The sequence below is a fragment of the Giraffa tippelskirchi genome, chromosome 5, assembly GCF_054371585.1.
Source record: "Giraffa tippelskirchi isolate mGirTip1 chromosome 5, T2T-mGirTip1v1.2.pri, whole genome shotgun sequence".
Classification (NCBI taxonomy): Eukaryota; Metazoa; Chordata; class Mammalia; order Artiodactyla; family Giraffidae; genus Giraffa; species Giraffa tippelskirchi.
Genome location: NC_137279.1, coordinates 4,294,382 through 4,317,630, shown reverse-complemented (window position 1 = coordinate 4,317,630; position 23,249 = coordinate 4,294,382). Strand labels below are relative to the sequence as shown.

The following is a 23,249-nucleotide window of genomic DNA, read 5'->3' as shown; positions in this document are numbered from 1 at the left end:
GTACCTCTGTCTAAACCCACAGACTGTACAATGTCAAGAGTGAACCTTAAGGTAAACTATGGACTCTGGGCCGTTATGTCTCAGTGTAGGTTCATTCTTGGTAAATAACGCACCATCTGGTAGAGGTATCGATAAAGCAAGGGGCTGCGCAAACGTGGGTGCAGAGGGTAAACGAGAACTCACGGCACATTTCTCTCCATTTTGATGTGAACTTTAACTGCTCTAAAATATAGAGTCCTTTACAAAAATGTTAAATAAATTACAGCAGCTTTACTCTGATTGGCTTATACAAAGAAATGTGCATAAAATGATTATTCCTCAAAGTCCTATAAAATAAGGAAATTGAACTTCTAATACTTCAAATGTGCTAGACTTCCAGAAAATTTATAGTGAATTCAGATTCACATAATTAAGGAAAATCCTCAGCAAACATCTAGTTTCATCATTTTACTTTAGTATACATAGCTGCGACTTCTGACTTATCAATGTTAATTAAAACATAAGCACACATTCATTCTATCTCAGTTTGCTCTTCCCAAATGCATACAGGCTTACTGAGTAAATTAGCTAACATGGCATATTGCTCATGGCTACAGAAGACGTAAATGTTCAACCAAATTGTATCATTATTCTGGCAAGCTTTATTTAAATAGTAACTATAGTTTGTAATATATCTGCTGAAACAATTTCAAACCTGTTGCAGTAACCAAAACATTAAACTGATATTGAATTAGTTAATAAATACTCATTATACTATACATTGTATTATAGGGGCTTCCCCGGTGATTCAGTAGTAAAGAATCCACCTGCCAATACAGGAGTTGCACAAAACGAGGGTTGGACCCCTGGGTTGGGAAGATGCCCTGGAGGAGGAAATGGCACCCACTCCAGGATTCTTGCCTGGAGAATTTCATGGACAGAGAAGCCTGGGGGGCTACAGTCCATGGGGTCAGAGAGAGTCAGACATGACTGACCATGCACAACAATAATGTATTAAAACCCCAGATAATTTCTAAAATACCAAAAACACTGACCACTAAGCACATTCAAGTCTATATACTTCTCATTTCTGTGTGCTGTGAAAAGGCTACACCTTTGGGTCATGTTAATGAATGTGTTCACTTTGGCTACTACACAGCGAGGCAGAAGGGAGGTGTGGGACTGCAGAAAGTGGTACATGGGCCCCGAGTCTGGCCGTCTGCTAAGACGCTTGTGCAGGACACCAGGTGCTCAATCATCCACGTCCCCCCCTCCAAGTGCCTTGTCTCCCATTTTCTGTGAAACAGAAGTTGCTTGTTCAGGTGAAAAGTTATAATTAATATGAGTGGCTAAGACTACACGATGAACAATAGTGTCAGATAAATACAACCGTGGATATGTTTTTGTTTTCAAAAAACAGTTTTATCCTAAACAGTGATTCTTGGGCTTTTTATATTCTTGGGACTTAATGAGGACTGTGATGAGCTAGTGTTTATGTGATAACTGCTGAAATGTAATATGTTAGAAATTAAAACTGGTAAATTTTTACAAGACATGTGGATTCATTTGATGACAGCAATCATGAATGCACTGCATGTTAACACACATAACACAAATGTGATGGTCATAAAGACGATAACGAAATTAGTTTGACCTTGCAGATCTCCGAGATGTGTCTTTTAAGTAAGTATCAGTTTGTTCTTGAATAGGACAGAGCACAATGAATAAAGCTTAAAATGCCTGGTAATTCCTGACTCTGGAAGGAAGCTGTGAAAATTGTTGAAGTTCTCTCAGTTTTCATGGGCTTGCTCCCCTGGACTCCTGATTCACCCTCTGCCTCCTGGACTCCTGATTCACCCTCTGCCTCCTGGACTCCTGATTCACCCTCTACCTACACCAGGAAAGGTTCCTCTTAGCTCCATGTGCCTCTGGGACAGTCAAAACTCTGGGTCTCTGCAGAATAACTCTCCGTGCTTGATAACGACTTTATTACATCTTCTATTATTCAAGCGTGGGGAGGAGGGTAACGAAAGTTCCTCACTTATGAAAGAGGAACATTCAATCCACGTTCAATATACACATTCAATCATGTTACTGCCTATATTTACTTTTAAATATTTTATTGTCACTTTGATTAAACAGATAATCAAATGCTTGCTTCTTAGGCACCTCTGAACCCAATCGTAGTCAAATATCCAAATCTTTTAACAACTTTTTAAATCATGCCTTCCCAAACTCAGATTCTGAATACAGGAAAAAATCAAAAACCTGCAGGATCTGTTTTATAACTAAAACTATCTGGGGGATTTCCTAGAGGCTCCCTCAAAATCACAAGGATGTGTACTCTTATAAAATGAGACGCTAGGAAGTAATTTGGCTTGTTTGATATATTATTATCGTAAGGGTGGTTTAATAGAATTATTAGTATACAGAAAGCTGGCCAATCAGAAGAGACCCTTAGCCTGCTCAGGTTAAATCTGTACATGTAAATTTTTTGAGTATGAAATATCTCAGAAATCACACGCTTTATGGGAAGTTTCTAGAGACATGCCAACACCCTTGGTCTCCGGAATATGTTTTACTCTTCAGGAGAACAAGGGTCAAATCTCTTATAAAATAGTTCTGCTGAATTCTCCTACACTCACCAGACTCCCAGCAGTGCTTTGCCTGGTGATACGAGGCAACAGTAACGAAATATTACGAGATCTAGTTTCAGTTGTTATTTAGAATGTTCACCTGGACATAACCTTCCTTCTCTATTTTAAATCCCTTGACTCTCCTAAGCCAGTGGTTCCCAGCTAGATATGCACTTAACGTAACCTTTAAGTTGTACAAAAATGTGTTTGTCTGAGCCCTCCTTCAGATCTACTCCATCTCTTTATTTGATACTCTGAGTATACTCTCATTATATCATGCCTCAGGATTTCTGCATGTTACATTCTCAAGATCTTTCCTCTATAAAAATTCTGTTCACCCATTTTCATAAATCAGACATAACTTGAACTGGCTCCTCAGAAAACAGGCTTGCACATTGTTCTTACACACATTCTGTCTAAAACCTTTTTTTTAATGGTTTTATTATCTTCATTTCCATACAAAAGAAACAAGCAAATTCCCTTTTCCATGTTTTATTTTTATGATGAACCCTTAACAGGCATTTCACTTTTGAGCATAATCATTAATAAATTAACCACAGCCCATTAAGTTTCTGTCGTCCACAGATGCTTTACTTTTGTTTCTGATACCCTGAAGACTGTTAGAAGCTATAGGACAGAATTTGTCTTCAACAAAGGTCAGTCTCGGAGCTTAGAGGAAGTGGTCATCTCAGGTACCTCCAACCACTGACACTTCAAAGAACAGATTTACGGGTGCAGGTTTTTGAACTGACAATGCTCAGGCCATTCCACTGGACTGAGTCAGGATCTCCAAGACTCTTTTTAGTCAAGAAGCACTACGTTTCATGAAACTGCTGAGTCAATAACCAGCAGAACAATAATTTACTGCATTGCACTGAATAAACTAACGCAGGAAATTTCATTGTTTGAAATATATTTGATGCTGTTGCGAAATGTTCTATTTTCTGGACATTTATATGGAAGCCCTTGCCTTCTTCCTAAGTTGTCTGTAACCCACAACCATTCTGTAAACTCTGCTTCTGTGAACAGAAATATAATTTTTAAATTACATCTAGTTCTCACTGATTCCTTCCCTCCCTCAATTCAGAAACTCTTACCAGGTCCCTTTAATTTTCATGGCAATACTGTTATCTGCATAAGTTTAATAAAAATCTGTCACTCATTTTACCCAGGATACAACTGGAAACACTGACTATACAACCAAGGCCATACTTAAAGTACCTATTTGAGAAAATGCTTGTTTAACCAGCCACGTCAAGGCACTCTGAAGGAATAAAGGTTAACTATACTGATGGAGGGGCCTCCCTGGTGGCTCAGATGGTAAAGAATCTGCCTGCAGGAGCACGGGTGCATGCTCAGTTGTGTCCGACTCATAGAGACCCCGTGGATTTTATAGCTCGCCAGGCTCCTCTGTCCATGGAATTTTCCAGGCAAGAATACTGAAGTGGGTGCCATTTCTCACTCTAGGGGGATCTTCCCAACCCAGGGATCGAGCCCACGTCTCCTGTGTCTCCTGCACTGGCGGAGTCTTTACCACTGCATCGCCTGGGAAGCCCGGGGTTCAATCCCTGGGTCGGGAAGATCCCCTGGAGGAGGGCATGGCAACCCAATCCAGTATTCCTGCCTGGAGAATCCCACGAACAAAGGAGTCTGGCAGGCTACAGTCCACAGGGTCCCTAAGAGTGGGACACGACTGAGCGACTTTCACTTTCACTTTTTATGATTATACCCTCTATTAAAAATATTCTTTAATACTAGTCTCAGAAACCTCTGGCCTAATGGAGTAAACAGGAAGTAAGGAAGTGACAGATCTAGTAAGCATCACGGGAAACACAAAATGCTGTGGAAACTCAAAGGAGGTGCATCCAATCCAGGCAAGCGACACAGAGGGCTCCTCGGTGGATACGACCTCTGAGCCGAGACCAGAAACACAGGCAAGGAGAGAGCAAACAGGAGACGGGCCTCTCAGGCCGAAGGACTCCCACGTTCAAGGAGAGACTGTAGATGGATGGCTGGGATTAACACGTAAAGGAAACAAACGTCTGCTGCGAAAGGCAGGCCACTGCCTTACTAGGGAAACGGGGAGGGAGGCAGAGCAGGAAGAGGCTTCAGATGGAGGCAGAGGCCCTGAGCAAGGGCTTGATCCTGGTAAGAGGGCTGGACTTCACCTTGAAGGTGTTAGTGGGGAGAACCCGGTTTAACAAGCCTTCAGGTCAGCAGGCTCTGCAGTCACACCGCCTTAGAATAATGACTCTGCTACTTTCCAGCTGTGTGACTCCTGCCATATCAGTTCTGCTTCCTCATCTGTAAAGTGGGAATTACCACAGCCCCTCAGGCTCACAGGGTATTATGAGGACAGGTAAAGCAGTTAGAAAACTGCCCAGCACACTGTAAGGCCCAGTGGCAGTATGCTGTCAGAGACAGGGACAGAGTAGGATAATCAGTTAGCTCGGGAATCCCATTAGGGGACTTTCGGGGACCCCTGAAAGTTTATGATCACTCAAGAAGGCAGGTTTGCTTAACCACAAAACCAAGCAGGCTAACTGAGCAACGAAACCATGAAACAGAAGCATCAGACATGCTTCAAAACAATGAAACAACGGCGGCGAGAGACCCACAGGCTGCCCAGTGAGTTCAGTAAGTGATGACCCCTAGGACACGCTTTCTGCGCATAAACAATAATTTATGGGAGGGTGACATTTCAGAGGAGAGTATATTAAATAGGGACAAAAACAGAGGTGAAAAGAAGAGTTAGGAGGATGTGAATTAAGGAAAGGAACTGAGAAGGCGTTAAGACAGATTTACAAGACATAAAAGAGGCACAAGCGATAGGCTTTGGTGACACACTGCTTAGAGCAGCTGAGTGGGGGAAACACAGGTCAACACGTAATATATAAAGTCCCTGCTGGGGAAAGCGGCTTCAGTGGGAGCACCCTCTGGGGTAAGACACACAAGAACAATTCCTCCACATCAGGTAACATGGGAAACACAGTGATACAAAAATGACCGTGGCTGTGCTCAGCCGTTTCCAACTCTTTGTGACCCTGTGGACTGTGACCGCCAGGCTCCTCTGTCCACAGGATTTGCCCAGGCAAGAATCCTGGAGTGGACTGCCATATGCTCCTCCAAGGGATCCTCTGAGCCCGGGATGGAACCCACGTCTGCTGTGTCTCTCACACTGCAGGCGGATTCGTTACCACTGAGCAACCGGGAAAGGCAAAGATGACTGTGGAACACGAACAGGAAGAATGCTTCAATGTATCACAGCGGAGGAAACATCTAAGCTGTATTATGAAGGAAGTACTTAAGAGAAATGGAAAAGGGCATCTGAAACGTAAGAGACAGCCCAGAATCAAAGCCCTGCAGTGTGTGTGCCAACAGGAAACCAAGTACTGCGTGAGGGAAGAGTTAAAGGCGAGGCAGAAACACGGCCTGGGGTCAGCTCCCCAAAATGTCACTTTCCCTATCTAAAAAGTACGGAAAGACACCTAGTGCTGTCTATGTGTCGGCCGTCACTAAAAGATGATGGCTCCGTGGTCTTAGGACTTCTGCTGGGAGGCGTCCTGAAAGCATCCCTCGTGTTACTGCCGGGAAGCAATATCTGCCACCACAAAATGTGTCTCTCTGGCAGGACGATTTATTCGGGCTGATTAATTTTTAAGAAATTGAGACTGAGGAAGTGGGCCTTGCTCCCTCCCCCATAACTGCCTAAAGGAATTTAGACAGAGGGCCTGTTCCCAGAATAGAACTATCACCAGAGATCTCTGTGAACACGGGCCAGGTGCGGGGGTGGGGTAGGTGGTGGGAACTAGGCTGGAGACCAGAGTTACGCTGCATCCCCGGCTCTCTGCAGGCCCAGCAAACATCTGTGCACCAGACACCTGCTTTTTCGTCTCCACGGGAATTGCTTTTCTCCCCTCCAAGTTCACAGACCACTACCCCAGACATCCTCTCCTGTCTTTAGCTGAACATGGTATTTGAGGAGAAGGCTTCAGCTATTCTGGCAAGTTCCCAGTTTTCCCGAGTCTCTCCCATATGTTGTCGTTCAGTTGCTAAGTCAGGTCCCACTCTTTTGCGACCCCCTGGACCAAAGCCCGCCAGGCTCCTCTGCCCACAGGATTCTCCAGGCAAGAATACTGGAGTGGGTTGCCAGTTCCTCCTCCAGGGGATCTTCCCGACCCAGGGATTGAACCCGCGTCTCCTGCGTTGGCAGGTGGGTTCTTTACCTCTGAGCCACCAGGGCAGCCCCTCTCCCATGTGTACATTATTAAACTTTTGTTTGCTTGTCTCCTGTTCATCTGTTTGATGTCAGTTTAATTCTAAGACCAATCCGGAGAGCCTAGAAGGGCAGAGGAAAAATTTCTTCCTACTTGACACTATAAATCTTCCTGAAGGTCTATAAAGCAGCAAAATTCTCAAACTAGTTATCAAACTATAAAAACAACATTCTACATACAGCAGTTCTATCTGGTCCTCATCATAACTTGATAAACATTCATGGCCTTACAATATAATAATAAAACTGCTGGCTCCCATTCATGGAGTGTTTTCCATGTGCCAGGTACTACGCTTCATAGACTTCATTCTTATCCTCATTTTGTCAGATCAGTAGAATCAGCCCTATTTTGCAAATGAGGAATTAAGAGAGATAAAAACTCTTGCCAAAAGCAACACTTCATATAATCTGTAAGTACAAAGCCATGACTCAAACACAGACCTGAGGCCAGCATGTTTGAGATTTTATTTCTGACCATTCTCCAAAGGTACATTTCGCTCACAAAGACTGAGTCCTCTTACTCAAGAAATACAGACCAGCCATGGCCTTACGAGGCCAACGGTACATGAAAACAGCAGAGATACAGAAACGTGAGCCATGAAAATGACGAGCAGAAAGTACAGGTGAAAAGTCAAGTATTGCGAAAAATAGCATCAAGCTATTAAGTGTAAATGTGAACAACGGGCATATAAGAGCAACGGAGAGCTCAGCTTGACAGCAGCAAAAAGAGACAAAATTACTCATTTCATCCAGAAGTGGTGAACGTCTCCAGAATATAACAGGAGATGCTGCTATCACCTGCAGCAGGGAGGGCAGGATTTCTTCTGCATCCATCTTCTCAGCCACCGTCCTCAATGCATTTGCAAGACATAACACTGACATTGACTAAATCTGTCTGTAAATCCTCTAATTCATTTACACCTTTTCATCTCCTACGGGTGCACAACTCCATTTTCCCCAAATCCCCAAAGTCCCCTCCACTTGCATGGAAGATAATTCAACATTTCTTGAAGTGCCAAAATGCTCATTACTCTCATTACTCTTCTCTACCTCATGCAGCCCAGAACACATCTGCGTGCAGGCTGCCGGCAAAAACTTAATAAACAGAAGCCTGAACTAAAGAGAGTGGGGTGACCAGAAGGGGGAGCTTCAGGCCCTGGGACCCTAACAGAGCCCAGTAGGAAGAAGACCGGCTCCGCTTCCCTCGGCAAGGACTCAGCCAATGCAAGGCCACAGCCTCTTGGTCTCCACGGCCCTCCCCACTTCCTGTCTCTGCTTATAGAAGACTTCTTCGCCTGCCCTGTGGGACTTGCACAGGGCTCACGCTGCAGACCCCAAGACGGAACTCGCTGCGGACGCCAAAGAAACCCACCTTTGCTATAGAAACATCTGGCAGTCGATTTACTTCAGAGTCAACACGTTCCTCCTCTTTTTCATTCCTAACGTAACCAGCTCTTTCAGATCCTCGTTACTGCTCAGCTAGTCTCCTGCAAAGTCACTTACTTCCTTGCTTTCAGTTTCTCCCACGACCAATCCATACTGAAATCTTTTCCAAATTAATATTCCTAACATACTCATTTTGTTATATCACACTCTCCTTAAGTCCGTTGGAAGGGCCTCAGCAAGGCCTTTAATTGTTGCCAAGACCCAGCCCAATTCATGTTTGTAGTTTCATCTCCCGCTCTCCTTACACAAAATTCTCCACTGTAAAAAAAAACAACTAAAATCAAATCGATTATAACTCCTCTTGAAGTGTGATTTGAGTTGTCTCATCGGTTCCTTCTATTGCCAAAGGAAGGAAACCAAATCAAAATTGGCTTATTATTTTCCATATAATAAACAAATGCCTATGATGGATGAAGAGCTCCATGAGGTATTACCAAAGGAGTAAATGAATTGATATTACTTCTGTGGATTAAAAAACACACTGCTTTTCAATTATAAAGATACTGGGGGATAGGAAACTTTATATACTAAACTTTTTTAAAAAAAGAACTAAAATAAGCAAGTAGGCTTTGCGTCAGCATTCCAAGCAGAGATAATAATATACCTTACTTGTTAATAGCACATGCTTCTGAGTTAGACAAACTCGCCCTCAAGCCTTAGCTCTGCCTCTTCTGTAAGCAGAGTGTGATCAGCTCAGTTTCTTACTTAAGTCTCAGTTTCAGGGCTGATACTATCTCCTAACAGTGCTGGAAGGATATGAAGATAAAATCAATTACGCACATAAGCACCTAGCACAGTGCCTAGTACACGGTAAGAGCTAAACAAAGATCTTTTTTAAAAGGAATTATTCTTACTGAAGCATCTCAGACCCAGGGAAAAGGCTGTTTAGGAAGAAGTGGACAACCCATATACGAAACCAGGAAAAGACAAAAACAACGAGAAACACAGAGCGCTGTGTGCTGCGCTAAGTTGCTCCTGTCGTGCCTGACTCTTTGTTAACCTACGGACTGTAGCCAACCAGGCTCCTCTGTCCATGGGATTCTCCAGGCAAGAATCCTGGAGGGGGTTGCCTTGCCCTTCTCTAGGGAATCTTCCTGACCCACGGATCAATACCATGTCTCTTACATCTCCTGCATTGGTGGGCAGGTTCTTTACCACTAGCGCCACAGGTCATCTGTAGTATTCAGAATATTCACCAAAAAGCATATTTCAAAACCATTCTTCACAGACTGTGGCTGGATCCCCACATGAAGTGTGGTTTCTTTAGATATAAAGTGAAGTAGTTAGACAAAATACTATCTAAAGCTCCTTTCAAAAAGTCTACAAGAACTGCTATGTCCTGAAATCCTGGGGGTTATGAACGCTCATCAACTTTATGTGGTCAAATGCTTCTGTGTTTCACTAAGTACGTGAGGGCTTATTAATGTTCGCCTGACCTCACAGATGTGGGAAACAAAGCAACAGCTAAGACATTCCTATCACCAGCTTATCCGTCACAAAGAGGAACAGCAACGGTCTGTCTCACTGCAGAATTTACTGTAGGGGAACTCGACAAGCGCGCCATCACTTAGGGGAACCCAAAGTGAGGAGACTTCAGATGCCCTAGGAATTCTCAGGGGCAGTTTTAAGAGTTTGAAATTACAAGGAAAAAAAGAATCTGGACAGGAGGTGAGACGAAGGAGAACTAGAAAGAACAAGAGAGAAACAGGATTTACCACAGTAAAATGACACGGCAAGGCTCTAACTCCCCACTGCGGTGGTTTAGTGCTGCCGTGTCCGAGTCTTGTGACCCCACGGACAACAGCCCGCCAGGCTCCTCTGTCCATGGGATTCTCCAGGCAATACTGGAGTAGCTGGCCATTTCCTTCTCCAGATCTTCCCCACCCAGGAATCGAACCCAGGTCTCCTACATAGCTAAGACAAACCTAGACAGCATATTAAAAAGCAGAGACATTACTTTGCCAACAAAGGTCTGCCTAGTCAAAGCTATGGTTTTACCCGTAGTCAAGTATGGATCTGAGAGCTGGACTATAAAGAAGGCTGAGCACCAAAAGAACCGATGCTTTTGAACTGTAGTGTTGGAGAAGACTCTTCAGAGTCCCTTGGGCTACAAGGAGATCCAACCAGTCCATCCTAAAGGAAATCAGTCCTGAATATTTATTGGAAGGACTGATGCTAAAGCTGAAACTCCAATCCTTTGGCCACCTGATGTGAAGAACTGACTCACTGGAAGAGACCCTGATGCTGGGAAAGATTGAAGGCAGGAGGAGAAGGGGACGACGGAGGATAAGATGGTTGGATGGCATCACCAACTCAATGGACATGAGGTTGAGCAAGCTCCAGGAGTTGGTGATGAACAGGGAAGCCTGGCGAGCTGCAGTCCATGGGGTCGCAAAGAGTCGGATACGACTGAGCAATTGAACTGAACTGAACTGAACTCCTGCATTAAAGGCAGATCCGAGGGAAGAAACTTCCCATTACTGAGAAACAAACCCAAGGAAGCCTCATATGTACAAATCCTGTCTTCACTGTACGGACTTACATACCTAAAACACATATAAGTCTATTCTTTCTCCAAAATGCTAAAGACAAATTAAGAGAAAATACTCTCTTACTATGTGAAACAACAGTCAATCTAACTAATATTTAACATGCTCATTTAACTCACTGTTTCAGTGAAATTTCCTAATCTTAGATACTGATTTTCACATTATAAATTATTCTTCCACATCAAAATCACGTCTGCATATTTCTGAATGAACTGCTTTAAAATGAATACTTTTATCAGCTTTCATTTTTGTAAATTATGAAATTCCTATCCGTGAACTTAACTTATGCTTAAGCTTGTAGTGTTATAATTTTAACAGTGAAAAATTGTTTCACCCCATTTCTTTGCAGACAAAAAAAAAGGAACCTGCTCATCACATTTCCAGAAAGAGTAGTTTTTTGGGTAAAAATTTAAATGTGTATGGTTACCCATATAATTCACTTCAAAATGATAAATCCATAATATAAACTATAAGGATTTTTTAATTTACACACATCATGTCGAAAGAATTCACAGTTTTGGTCACAATAAATACTTAAGGAACTAGAGAAGATTACACTTAAAATACAAATACAGTAAATTTATTTTGAAGTCTCCTGTTTTTTTTTAAGAAAATAAAGCTACAAATAAGAATCATTTTAAAATAAGGAAGTAATACCAGTTCAACTTATATATATTAATGATCCCAATATCACTGTAACAAGGACAGAAATGATCTCTTAGTTACAGCAGTTACTACTTCTTATGTCTTACTTAGAGAGCTAAGAATGAGCTAAGTAGCACCCTTTTGTTTTACTGACAGAAGGGTATTCCTCAAAGAACCCAACCATCAGGTCTTTCTGACCTGATGGTTTAAGTGTTTCTAAATATATTTTCCACAGATACATTAAAAAAGTGTAAAAACACACAGAAACTGTGAACATTCACTTCCTATTAGCTTCAAGATGGGCCTCTTCATCACCCATCTCGATGGCAACTTCCAAACATTTTCCACGTACTCTACATACATGGCTTTTTATTCTCAGAGCTGACCAAGAGAAAATACTTATAGTAATTCATATGTAGCAGTAGCTTCAGTAACAGTAGTAGTAGTAGTAACAGCAGTAATAATCATCAATATTTAATTTTAAATGCTTTTTAAAAATGATGTGGTTCCAACCTGGTCTGCAAAGTCCTCTGGGAACTTCCACAGCACCTCCGGATCTGTAAACAATTGAGACAGGGTGTTACACGGAGAAAACAACACAGCCACGGCAACAGTCAGATACTCTTAAGATTGTCAAAGATACTTTTAAAAAATAATTTAAAATTTTTCCTTTAAATATTTACAATTGATAAGGTTCAAAATTAAACATTTTGATAGTTTAAGGGTTTTAATGACCTTTAGAACAGGCATAATAAAATGAATAATTTGGTCAAATTATTACAAATCAAAAGCAACTCATTTTTGATTTATAGACCTTAGACATTAAGATTCTAAAATATAAATTTTCAGATTTAACTCCATTTAATATATTGGTTTTAATTTGAAAAACATATAAATGTGGTAAATATGTAATTAAATATATTACAGCCCACAGAAACTTGACCAAAATAATCACCTTCAATTGCCACTTAAAATCTTAAATAGACATTTTCCCAAAGAGGACATGCCAACAGACACATGAAAAGGTGCTCAACATCGTGAATCAGAGAAATGCAAACTAAAACCACAATGAGATATCGCCTCACTCCTGTCAGAATGGCCATCTCCAGAGAGAACAAATGTTGGCGAGGATGTGGAGAAATGGGAATTGCCCCACACCACTGACAGGAATGGAGACTGGTATAGCCACGATGGAAAACAGTACGGAGGTTCCTCAGAAAACTAAGAGCAGTGCTACCAATGACCTAGCAACCCCACTCCTGGGTAAATATCCAAAAACACTAGTCTGAAAAGATACACGAACCCCAATGTTCACGGCAGCGCTATTTACAATTGCCAGCATATGGAAGCAACCTAACTGTCCGTCAACAGATGAGTGGATAAATAAGATGTGGTGTGTATGTGTACACACACACGCACACACACAATGTGACACACATACACACTGTAATACTACTCAGCCAGGAAAAAGAATGAGATTTTGCAGCAACATGGATGGCCTTGGAGGGTATTATGCTAAGTAAAATAAGTCAGACAGAGAAAGACAAATACTGTATGATATCACCTATATGTGGACTCTAAAAAATGAAACTAATGAATGTAATAAAAAAGAAACAGACTCACAGATGTACAGAACAAATGAGTGGTTACCAGTGGGAAAGGCAAAGTGGAGGGGCAAGATAGAGGTGTGGTATTAAGAGATACAAACTATTATATCCAAAATAAATAAGCTACAAGGATATACCATACAACATGGGGAATATAGCCACTTGTTTTCTAGTAACTATAAATGGAATGTAACCTTTAAAAATCATGACTCACTATGCTGAACACCTATAACTTAAATTTACTGTATTATCAACTATATATGTATATGTGTTAATTGCTCAGTTGCATCCAACTCTTTGCAACACCATGGACTATAGCTCTCCAGGCTCCTTCTCCAGTATATCAACTATAATTCAATTTTTTAAAAAATGAAAAATAAAGTAAAATAAATAAAACAAAATCTCAATAAAAATGTATCAACATTGTACTAATGTTTGCTTTATACCAAGTTTCACTTTTGAAATCCCGTATTTGCAACTCTACAACTCAGTTTTTAAAATAATAGATAAGTTGGTAGGAATAAGTCATCAAGCTTATTTAAAATACAATTGACATTTTGGGACATTTTAGAGATATTTTTCTATTATATCCAGTTATTCATATATAAAAATCAATGTTTTATAAATATTCCCCTGGTTTTTCATTTTCATTATTTCTTCACAATATTTCTCTTCTACTTAGCATAATAAAAAGAAGTCACTTTAATTATAATTAATAAATATTTTGGCTACATATTTTTAATTCCGTCAAAAACACACTTCTGAATATTGCAAATGTGTCTTAAAAGGATACTGTACAATGGATAATACTACTTCTGAAAAAGCCTTTGAAAACCCAATGTAAGTAGCAACCACCACTGATACACAGGATTTGAATTCCACTCCAGGTAAAAGGCTTGCTGGATCAAAGATATCACTCAGGGTACCCAGTCAATGAAAAGTTACAGTTCAATCCCATTATTTTCACTGTACTATATTGCTTTTTAAAAGATACAGTCCACTGATGCATAATTTTCAGTTTGTAATTCCAAAACTCAATAGTTACCTGGCAACATTTTCAGCATGAGCTGGCTTCTCTTGCTGTGTTACTTATTAAGATCAAAACAATTTTTTTCAAAAATTTGAACTTAAAAAAAGCATGCTTTCTACAATTAACCTTTTTATTTATTAAGGAATAAAAAATTACTACATAGGTTAACATAAAAATCACTTAAAAATCTTATATAAGAATGATGCATTACAAATTTATGGAGCTAATATAAAATGATTATGCCTTCATATAAAACAAAATGTATACTTTTTAAAATGATTATGACATGTTAGTGTCAGTTGCTCAGTTGTGTCTGACTCTTTGCAACCAGGCTTGCAGAGGCTGGCTGTAGCTTGCCAGGCTCCTCAGTCCATGAAATTCTCCAAGCAATAATACTGGAGTTGGTTGCCTTTCTCTTCTCCAGGGGATCTTGCCTACAGAGGGATCAAAGCAGCATCTCTTACATTTCCTGCTTTGGCAGGCAAGTTCTTTACTACTAGCACCATCTGGGAAGCCCATGACATGTATAGATCACCTAAAAATACTTAGATGTTAATGCCCTGTGGAAATTATTCTGGAAAACATTTATATGTGCCAGTGTATGTACGTGTGTGTGTGTGTTTATGTGGCAGTTTTATCAAAACGGTAGCTATTAGGATTTGAATCTCATAAAAAAGTGTATGATGGATTCTTCATGAAATATTAAACAAAAGTTATTATCTTGATAAATTAACACAATAACTGACAGCCCTATTAAAAAGTCATCATGTAGAAGTGTAGAATAGCCCCTTCTTATAAATAACAGAGTTAGAGAGTTTCAATATGAGTATTTTCAATATCCCTTCTATTTCTAGTTACCATTTGATGAGGGTGAAAGAGGAGAGTGGAAAACCTTACTTAAAACTCAACATCCAAAAAACTAAGATCATGGCATCCAGTCCCATCATTTCATGGCAAATAAGAGGGGAAATGAAGCACAAGCTGGAATCAAGATTGTCGGGAGGAATATCAATAACCTCAGATATGCAGATGACACCACCCTTACGGCAGAAAGTGAAGGGGAACTAAAGAGCCTCTTGATGAAAGTGAAAGAGGAGAGTGGAAAAGTTAGCTTAAAACTCAACATTCAGAAAACTAAGATCATGGCATCTGGTCTCATAACTTCATGTCAAATAGATGGGGAAACAATGGAAACAGTGACAGACTCTCTTTTCCCGGGTTCCAAAATCACTGCAGATGGTGACTGCAGCCATGAAATTAAAAGACTCTTGCTTCTTGAAAGAAAAGCTATGACCAATCTAGACAGCATATTAAAAAGCAGAGACAATACTTTGCGGACAAAGGTCCGTCTAGTCAAAGCTACAGTTTTTCCAGTAGTCATGTATGGATGTGAGAGTTGGACTATAAACAAAGCTGAGTGCTGAAGAATTGATGCTTTTGAACTGTGGTGTTGGAGAAGACTCTTGGAGAGTCCCTTGGACTGCAAGGAGATCCAACTAGTCCATCCTAAAGGAAATCAGTCCTGAATGTTCATTGGAAGGACTGATGCTGAAGCTGAAACTCCAATACTTTGGCCACATGATGCAAAGAACCGACTTATTGGAAAAGACCCTGATGCTGGGGAAGATTGAAGGCAGGAGGAGAGGGGCGGCAGAGGATGAGATAGTTGGATGGCGTCACCGACTCAGAGGACAAGCATTTGCGCAAACTCTGGGAGACAGCGGAGGACAGAGGAGCCTGGGGTGCTGCAGCCATGGGGCTGCAAAGAGTCGGACACAACTTAGCGACTACACAACCACCACCCCCATTTGACAGATTCCTTGCACTTAAATCTTCAAACCAGGACTTTCATCTTGTTGATCAGCCCTGACTGCCCACCCTGTTATCTGCGACTTTTACCTAATTATGCTTCAGTCTGTCACTTTTCTTCATCCCTGACTCACTACGTGGCTTTATTCTGTCCCGTCTGTTCTTTCACAGAAGACAAACAAGCGAATACGTGAAAAAAGTATCCATCAGTTTAGTCACGTCGTGGGAAATAGCCTATTTCTTTTCTCTTCATTCAAGGAGCATTACACTTCAGCGCCCAAAAATGCACTCCAATCGCGTGCCTGCGTGTCTGGAGTGGGTTCACTTAGTTACTGCCCATGTGGTCAGGTTACACTGCACTTGACGCATCTTAGCAGCGACGTCTCACAAGTACTGCAGGGAAAGAAACAGAGGCACTCTGAAAACAGCAATAACCCAATTTCCAAATAGATGCTCAGAGACTGAAATTTTCTGTTCCCTGAGGACTACTTTCCAGATACCAGATCTGATCTGGCAAAGTTAGGTCCCTTTTATGCTGATTTTATGGGTGAGAAGATGGGAACTGCTGGCAGGTCCACCGCTGCCCGTGATGCCTGGGACACTCTGTGTCTGTCTTTTTTCCAGGGTCCGCCTGCAACTCAGAGGAGACTCTGCAACTTAATTTAAAGAGAAACTGTGCCACCAACAATCCGGAAGCCAAGTAAACAGCAATGGAAGAACACATAACTTGGTTTTTACACAAATATAATTCATCTCTTATTTTAATAAAAGAATGTTACAGTGTAGTAAGAAAAACATACAAATTTTTATTAAATTGGTAAATTTGGAACAAGAGTGTTTACTGTATTATTTGTGCATCACCACTGCAAGCATTCCAAACTTCTGAAGACTGAGGCTTTTTCTAATGTAAAGTGAGAAAAATGTAGTAAAATTTTCCTTTACAACCAGAGCTTTCATATTTTCTGGCCTGAAACTAAAAACCAAAATTAAAATAACTTAAAATATTGTGATTTGAATACACTATTTTTTTTAATGCAGGAGGAATGTTAATTTGTAGAAATGAGTAACATTTACTTAATTCTGGGGAATTCATAGATGAATATTTTAAAACTGTGCATTTATAAACCATGGTTCAGAAACTCCATACTTTGGAATAGGCAAAATGTATATTAGTGTTTTGCTTGATTATACCTTCAGTGTTTATTCATCTACACTGTAAAATCATAACTTTACAAATGAGGAAACTGAAGCCAAAACAATGAGAAGTGTGTCTCAATTATAAGGATAGTTGATGTCAGAGACTAGACCGTCTTCAGTTGAAATCTAAGGAGTAGCTACTTTAAATAATTTCATAATCAATACATTTCTCTGTCCCGTTTAACTTAAGTTTGATTTACTTTACTCAAAGATCTATGCAATGCGAAAGAAACAGGAGAAACCGCTGCCCTCCAAGGCCCTACAGCATACATGGGGAAGACGTCACAGAGCTGTCTAGGTTTTTGGGCCAACAAGGTATCCGGCAGGCATGCTGGAACTTGAAAATCCACTGGTTTGATCACTTCAAAAAATGTTCCTAGCAAAAGAATGGTGATGTCTCTTGAATACAAATAAGCAGGAATCATTACAGAAAAGTCTCCACCTATGGAGATAAAATGGTGAACTAAACAAAACTGGTCTCTACAACATATTGAAAAGGAGGGCATCTGGGATTCCCTGATGGCTCAGTGGTAAAGAATCCGCCTGCAGTGTATGAGATGCAGGAGGCACGGGTTCAATCCCTGGGTAAGGAAGATCCCCCGGAGGAGGAAACAGCAACCCACTCCAGTGTTCTTGCCTGGAGAATTCCATGGACAGAGGAGCCCGGCGGGCTACAGTCTACGGGGTCACAGGAGTCGGACACGACTGAGTGACTAAACCACCAAAGCATCAGAGAAAGTGACTAAACCAAGGGGGGAGGACCACCACCAGCGTATGGAGAACACTAACAGTGTGTGTTTATGAAAGTCAAGGGAAGAGAGCATATCCAAAAACTGCTCACATAAACGTGGCAGAACACTGAGCAAGACGATGGCTAAAAAACAAGCCACACAGTAAAATGAACTCTGATGGCAGGACGAGAAGGAGAAGGCAGACCAAGAAGATTACGGAACACGAGGAAAGGGAGGCACCGTGTATGCAGGCAGCTTAACGAAGGGACTGTACGGGGGAGAAGAAAGCGAAGATAGGAGGGCAGAGATGAAGCCAGACAGGCTGGTCCGTAGATGCTTCCTTTACCCTGGCGCAGACCTGAACACGCTTAAGTGAGCGTGGGGATCATTGGGAAACCAGCAGAGGCTCAGGAAAGACAAAAGGTCCCTGAAGAGGCAGCAAGAGGGAATCCTGACCAAGACAGGCTTGGACAGAAGCTGAGAACGTCTTCCACTGTGAGGGAAAGGCGAAGAGGAGAGGAGATCTGAGTCCATGGAGATTTTAGAATCCGGGGTACAAAGTTATGAGTTATTGCATAAAAAATTGCTGATTATTTTGTGTGGGTAGCAGGAACGAAGCTCTCCGCGAAGAGGGGAAGTTGTTGGAGCCTTCAGGAGGAGGTGTGAAGTAACTGCTCCAGGCACTGCTGCGTACACGGTTTGCTGGGTGTCCAGCCTAGTGTGTAAGGGCAACAACGTAGTATTTCCCCCTCACCATCCAAGGGCCAAGGTGCCAGAGATAAACTGGCAGATACACTCAGAGCTGAGACTCCCAAGGCGTGTGTGATGTAAAGAGAACCCGAACAAAAGAGTGGTTAAGATGAGAATTGCTGATCAAAAGCTAATAAAGAAAAAGGGAAGTGGTTTTATTTTTCATGAGCACTAAATGTTATACCAAGTCATGCTAAATGCATTTTAAAAGTGCATTCGCCTCCCGTCCCCACTGTCACGGGAGAAGGGGCTCGGAACAAGGCTGGCGATCCCCCTGGGACTGGGGACAGCCCGGTGGCCGCCAGAGGGGGGATTCCTGACCAGGATGCTCGGCCTCCTCCACCCATGAGCTCCCAAGCCCCGTCGGAGGGTCTCTGGGCTGGTCCTGGCCCCAGGTTGCCCAGGAGTGGGCGGGGCTTGAGCCAGGTGTTCAGAGTTACTGGCTTAATTGGAGGCTAGGAAGTTAAGCCGGGGAATCATGACTGTGTCAGACCTCCCTCCCTTAAAAGGCTGAGGGCCTCTGTCCAGGCGGGGCTGGGGCCCCCATTCCTCTGCCCTGCAGCTGAAGAGCGTGTGGAACTGAAGCTCTCTGGGTGGGTGGGTGCCTGGAAGCTGCTCTTCCCGCCCCCCAGCCTTAAGCCCACGGCACTCAGCTGCCCTGGGTAGCACTGCCTGAAAGCCAAGGGGCTTCATTCACATCCAGGTCTCTTCCATCTGACCTGCTCAGCCAGACCGTGTGGAAGTCAGAGGGAGAGGCTGGGCCTTGCCCGCCGACCCTGGCAGGTGTGACTGGGGACTTGGCCCCTCTAGGGAAGCGGCCTGGACATTTCCAGCCTCGACCAGTCACTTGTTCCTGTGGCTTCTCATGTGGGAGGAGGCGGGGGTGGGGGTGGGGGGCGCCCGGTAGGGTTAATGATTGGCTCAGAAGAGGAAATGAGACAGTCACGGGGGGGGGGGGGGGGGGACTCCCTGGGGCAACGTGGTCCAGAACCAGGGCGTGCCTGAATTCCATCCCCCGCCAGGCCCTCATTCCTCACTCTGGGGCCTGGCAGGGTGGCCGTGCAGTGGGTGGAGGGTGCGCTCAGATGGCCTCACAAGGCAGGGCAGCGCCTGGGCTGTGGTTCTGTTGACCTTCCTCCCTGGAGGCTCCTCTCAGCACCAGTCCAGTAACTTCCATTCTTCACCAGTGGTACTGGTGTGGATGGGTAGAAATGAAACTTAAACCTTTTCCTTTTGGGGAGAAAGCTTGCATGCCAAAGTGCTTAAATCTTGCCTCCCCACTCCCCCAAATCAGTCCATGGACTGAGGTCAGGAAAGGCTGAGGGGGACTTCCCTGGTGGTCCAGTGGCTGAGACTCTGAGCTCCCAATGCAGGGGGTCCAGGTTCAACCCCTGGTTCGAAGGTGCTATAACTAGGGCCGGTAAAAAGCGTGACCCAAGGAGATAGCAAGGGCCAGCTGCAGGGATATGAGTCCTTCCCCATGGGGGAGCCGTTGGAAGGGCCTCCCTCGCCAGCTCCTCCAGGCTCTGAAGGAGTCTTCACGTGGTATGTGATTCTGGAGCCTGATACCCTCAGGCACATGCTGGTGTTAAACTCACATCAAAGGCATGTTACCTGTCCGCTTAAACAGTTCCCCAAGTTCGTAAGTCCCTGGGGATCCACAATGGTAGTCCTGGGCGGGGGTCAACAGATGCTCGCCAGTATTTCAGAAAGCCAAACAGCAAGCAGGCCTGCGTGTCAGTGAGGCTGATCAGGAAACCAAAATGTTGGGGTTCTTGGCTCAGCATTTGCCTCCTGGGTGGATATATCATAGCAGTTGATTCAGGGTGCAAGATCAGCCAGAGCTCTTCGATAATCCACATGGGTGAGCCCTGGCCTTGGCCTTGCACCGACTGTGAAGAAACCAGGGAAGGGACTGTCCCTAGAAAGCCACCCACCTTCTTCTCATGCCTTCTTGCTCCTGCCTTAACACAATGAATTTTTTTTTTTTAATGTGAATCCAGACAGACTGTAAACTAATCTTTCCCAAGGGTTATTTCACTTAAAAAATTCCTGTGTCATTTCTCACAAGAAGATTATGTTCCTGTAATTACTTGGGCAATTTTAAAATATATTTGCATATTCTGTAAAAAAAAAAAAAGTGCATTCGCAGTAGAAAATCTACTGCATACATCTGAAGACTATAGGAGTGAAAAATAAAATAAATGAATGGGAACATTAATTATGAAATTAGGCAGCTTAAGTCCTGGCCTCGTACCTATAAATAACAACCCTTTCTGTCTGTGATCAGAGGCAGGAGGTATTGAAAAATAAAAGAATCAATTTCCCTCCTCTCCTGCCTTCTACTCCTCCCCCGTCCCTCTGGGATTATCTGAAAGAACAGCCTTACCTGTTTATCCAAGTGTACCATATACTGGGTTGGCCGAAAAGTTCATTCAGATTTTTCCATAACATGTTATGGAAATCCCAAACAAATCTTTTAGCCAATCTAGTATCCTTTCTTCACATATACTATTGTGGGGGGGGGGGGAGGGACAGAAAACATGGAATTAGATAACTATGGTTAAAACTAAAATTCTCCCAGCTTTGCTGAAATATAATTGACCTACAACACTGTCAGCTTAAGGTGTACAATGAGATGATTATAGAAACATATCTACTGTGAACTCTTTACCACAATAAGCGTCAATTGACAGATCCTTTACCTCAGAGTCACTCATGTGCTGTTTTTGTTACCGTTGTCATGGCAGGAACGTAAATGCTCTACCCTCATAGCAACTTTCAAAGACCTAAACTAGTGTTTGTGAGCTACTGTCACCATGCTGTACATCAGCCCCCTGGAACTTACTCATCTCGTACCTGAAAGCTCTGCCCTTGGGCCAACATCTCCCGCCACTGCCCAGCCCGACACCCACTCGGGCTCTTTGCAGCAGCTTCTCCTGCCGCAGAGCTTGGGCTGCGGGCACAAGGGCTCAGGAGCTGTGTCTCCCTCGGGCTCTTCAGGCCCAGTGTTTCAGACTTCACAGATGAGTGAGCTCATAACACTACCTGTCTTCCTCTAACTTATTGCACGGAGTAAAATGTCCTCAAGGTTCACCTATGCTGTTGGAAATGGCAAGGCGGCCTTCCATCTTTCCAGGGCAGAATACTCCTCCATTGGACACGTACTACACCACATTCCCTTTAACCAAGGATGGACATTTAGGCTGTTTCTGTATCTTTTCTAATCTTATTTCCTTATGTCTGGCTGCGCCGTGCCTGCGTCGAAGCACTCAGGCTTTCTCCGGTTGTGGCGAGCAGGGGCTCCTCTCTACTTGCGGGGAGCGGGCTTCTCGTTGCAGTGGCTTCTCCGGCTGCAGAGCTCGGGCTCAAGGGCACAAGGGCTCAGCAGCTGTGGTACGTGGGCTTAGCGGCCCGGCCGCCTGTGGGATCTTCCCAGACCATGTGTCCTGCACGGGCAGGCGGAGTCTTCACCAGGGGCCACCAGAGGAGGTCCGTGTTTCCATACCTTGACTATTGAGAATAATACCGCGATGAGCATGAGGGGCAGGTATCTCTGCAGGACAGTGAGTTCATCTTCACTGGATAAATACCCAGAAGTGGGATTGCTGGATGTTCTAGTTTTAATTTCTGAGGAACCTCCGAACTGTTCTCCACAGTGGCTACATCTCTACATTCCAACCAGCAGTGAATCAGGGTTTCCTTTCCTTTACATCCTTGCCAGCATTTGTCCTCTCTTGTCTTTGTAACAGCCATTTTAACAGGTGTGAGATAATATCTCATTAAGGTTTCAATTTGCATTTCCATGATAATTACGATGTCGAGAACCTTTTCATGTACTTGTTGGCTACTGTTATCTTTCCTTTGGAAAAATGTCTGCTCAAGTCCTCTGCCCATTTTTTAACTCAATTATTTGGTTTGTTGCTATTGAATGACTTGCTAATATTTGGGGTATTAAGTCCTTAGGTATGTGGTTTGCAAACATTTTATTCCATTCCATAGGCCACCTTCTCAACTTCTTGCTTATCTGCTGTGCAGAGCCTTTTCGTTTGATATAGTCCTACTTGCTTTTTGCTTTTGTTGCTGGTGCTTTTGGTGTCATATCCAAAAAAATTATTGCCAAGACTGACAGCAATGAACTTATCATTTACGTTTTCTTCTAGGATTTTTTTTGGAGAAAACTGGAAGACTTTATTGAATTTTTTGTTTCAAACTTCAAGTCAATGTTATAGTAGTATATAATTTCACATTTTATGTTTAAGGCTTTAATCCATTTCAAGTTAACTTTTGTGACTTCTGAAAGATTAAAGTCCAGTTTCATCTACACCTGCATTCATCAGCGATACTGGCTTGTAGGTTTCTTTTATTTAGTATTCTCATCTGGCTTTAGTATCAAGGTAATACTGGTCTTATAAAAATTAGTTTGTGAGTGTTCCCTGCTCTCCAATTTTTGGGGACAATGTAATAAAATCTGGCACTAGTTTATCCTTCAAATGTTCAGCAGAATTCACCCATGAGGTCATCTGGTCTTAGGTTTTCTTTGTTGGGAGGTTTTTGATTACTAATTCAACCTCCTTACCTATTATTGGTCTGC

At 42.8% G+C, this 23,249-nt stretch overlaps 1 protein-coding gene across 39 annotated transcripts in view; it reads right to left on the bottom strand.

Moving 5' to 3' along the window:
* Positions 1-23,249, bottom strand: part of DENND1B (DENN domain containing 1B) — a 363,581-nt gene that overhangs the window by 274,219 nt on the left and 66,113 nt on the right. For 29 of the 39 annotated variants that reach the window (XR_014055160.1, XR_014055164.1, XR_014055163.1 and 26 more), the window contains one exon: positions 12,045-12,088. The exons of the other annotated variants lie outside the window; for them this stretch is intronic. Coding sequence is in view for 7 of the 29 variants with exons in the window: in XM_081495285.1 (XP_081351411.1) it covers positions 12,045-12,088 (44 nt within the window). In the remaining 22 variants the exon portion in view is untranslated. The remainder of the gene's footprint in view (positions 1-12,044; positions 12,089-23,249) is intronic. 39 annotated transcript variants of the gene reach the window in all.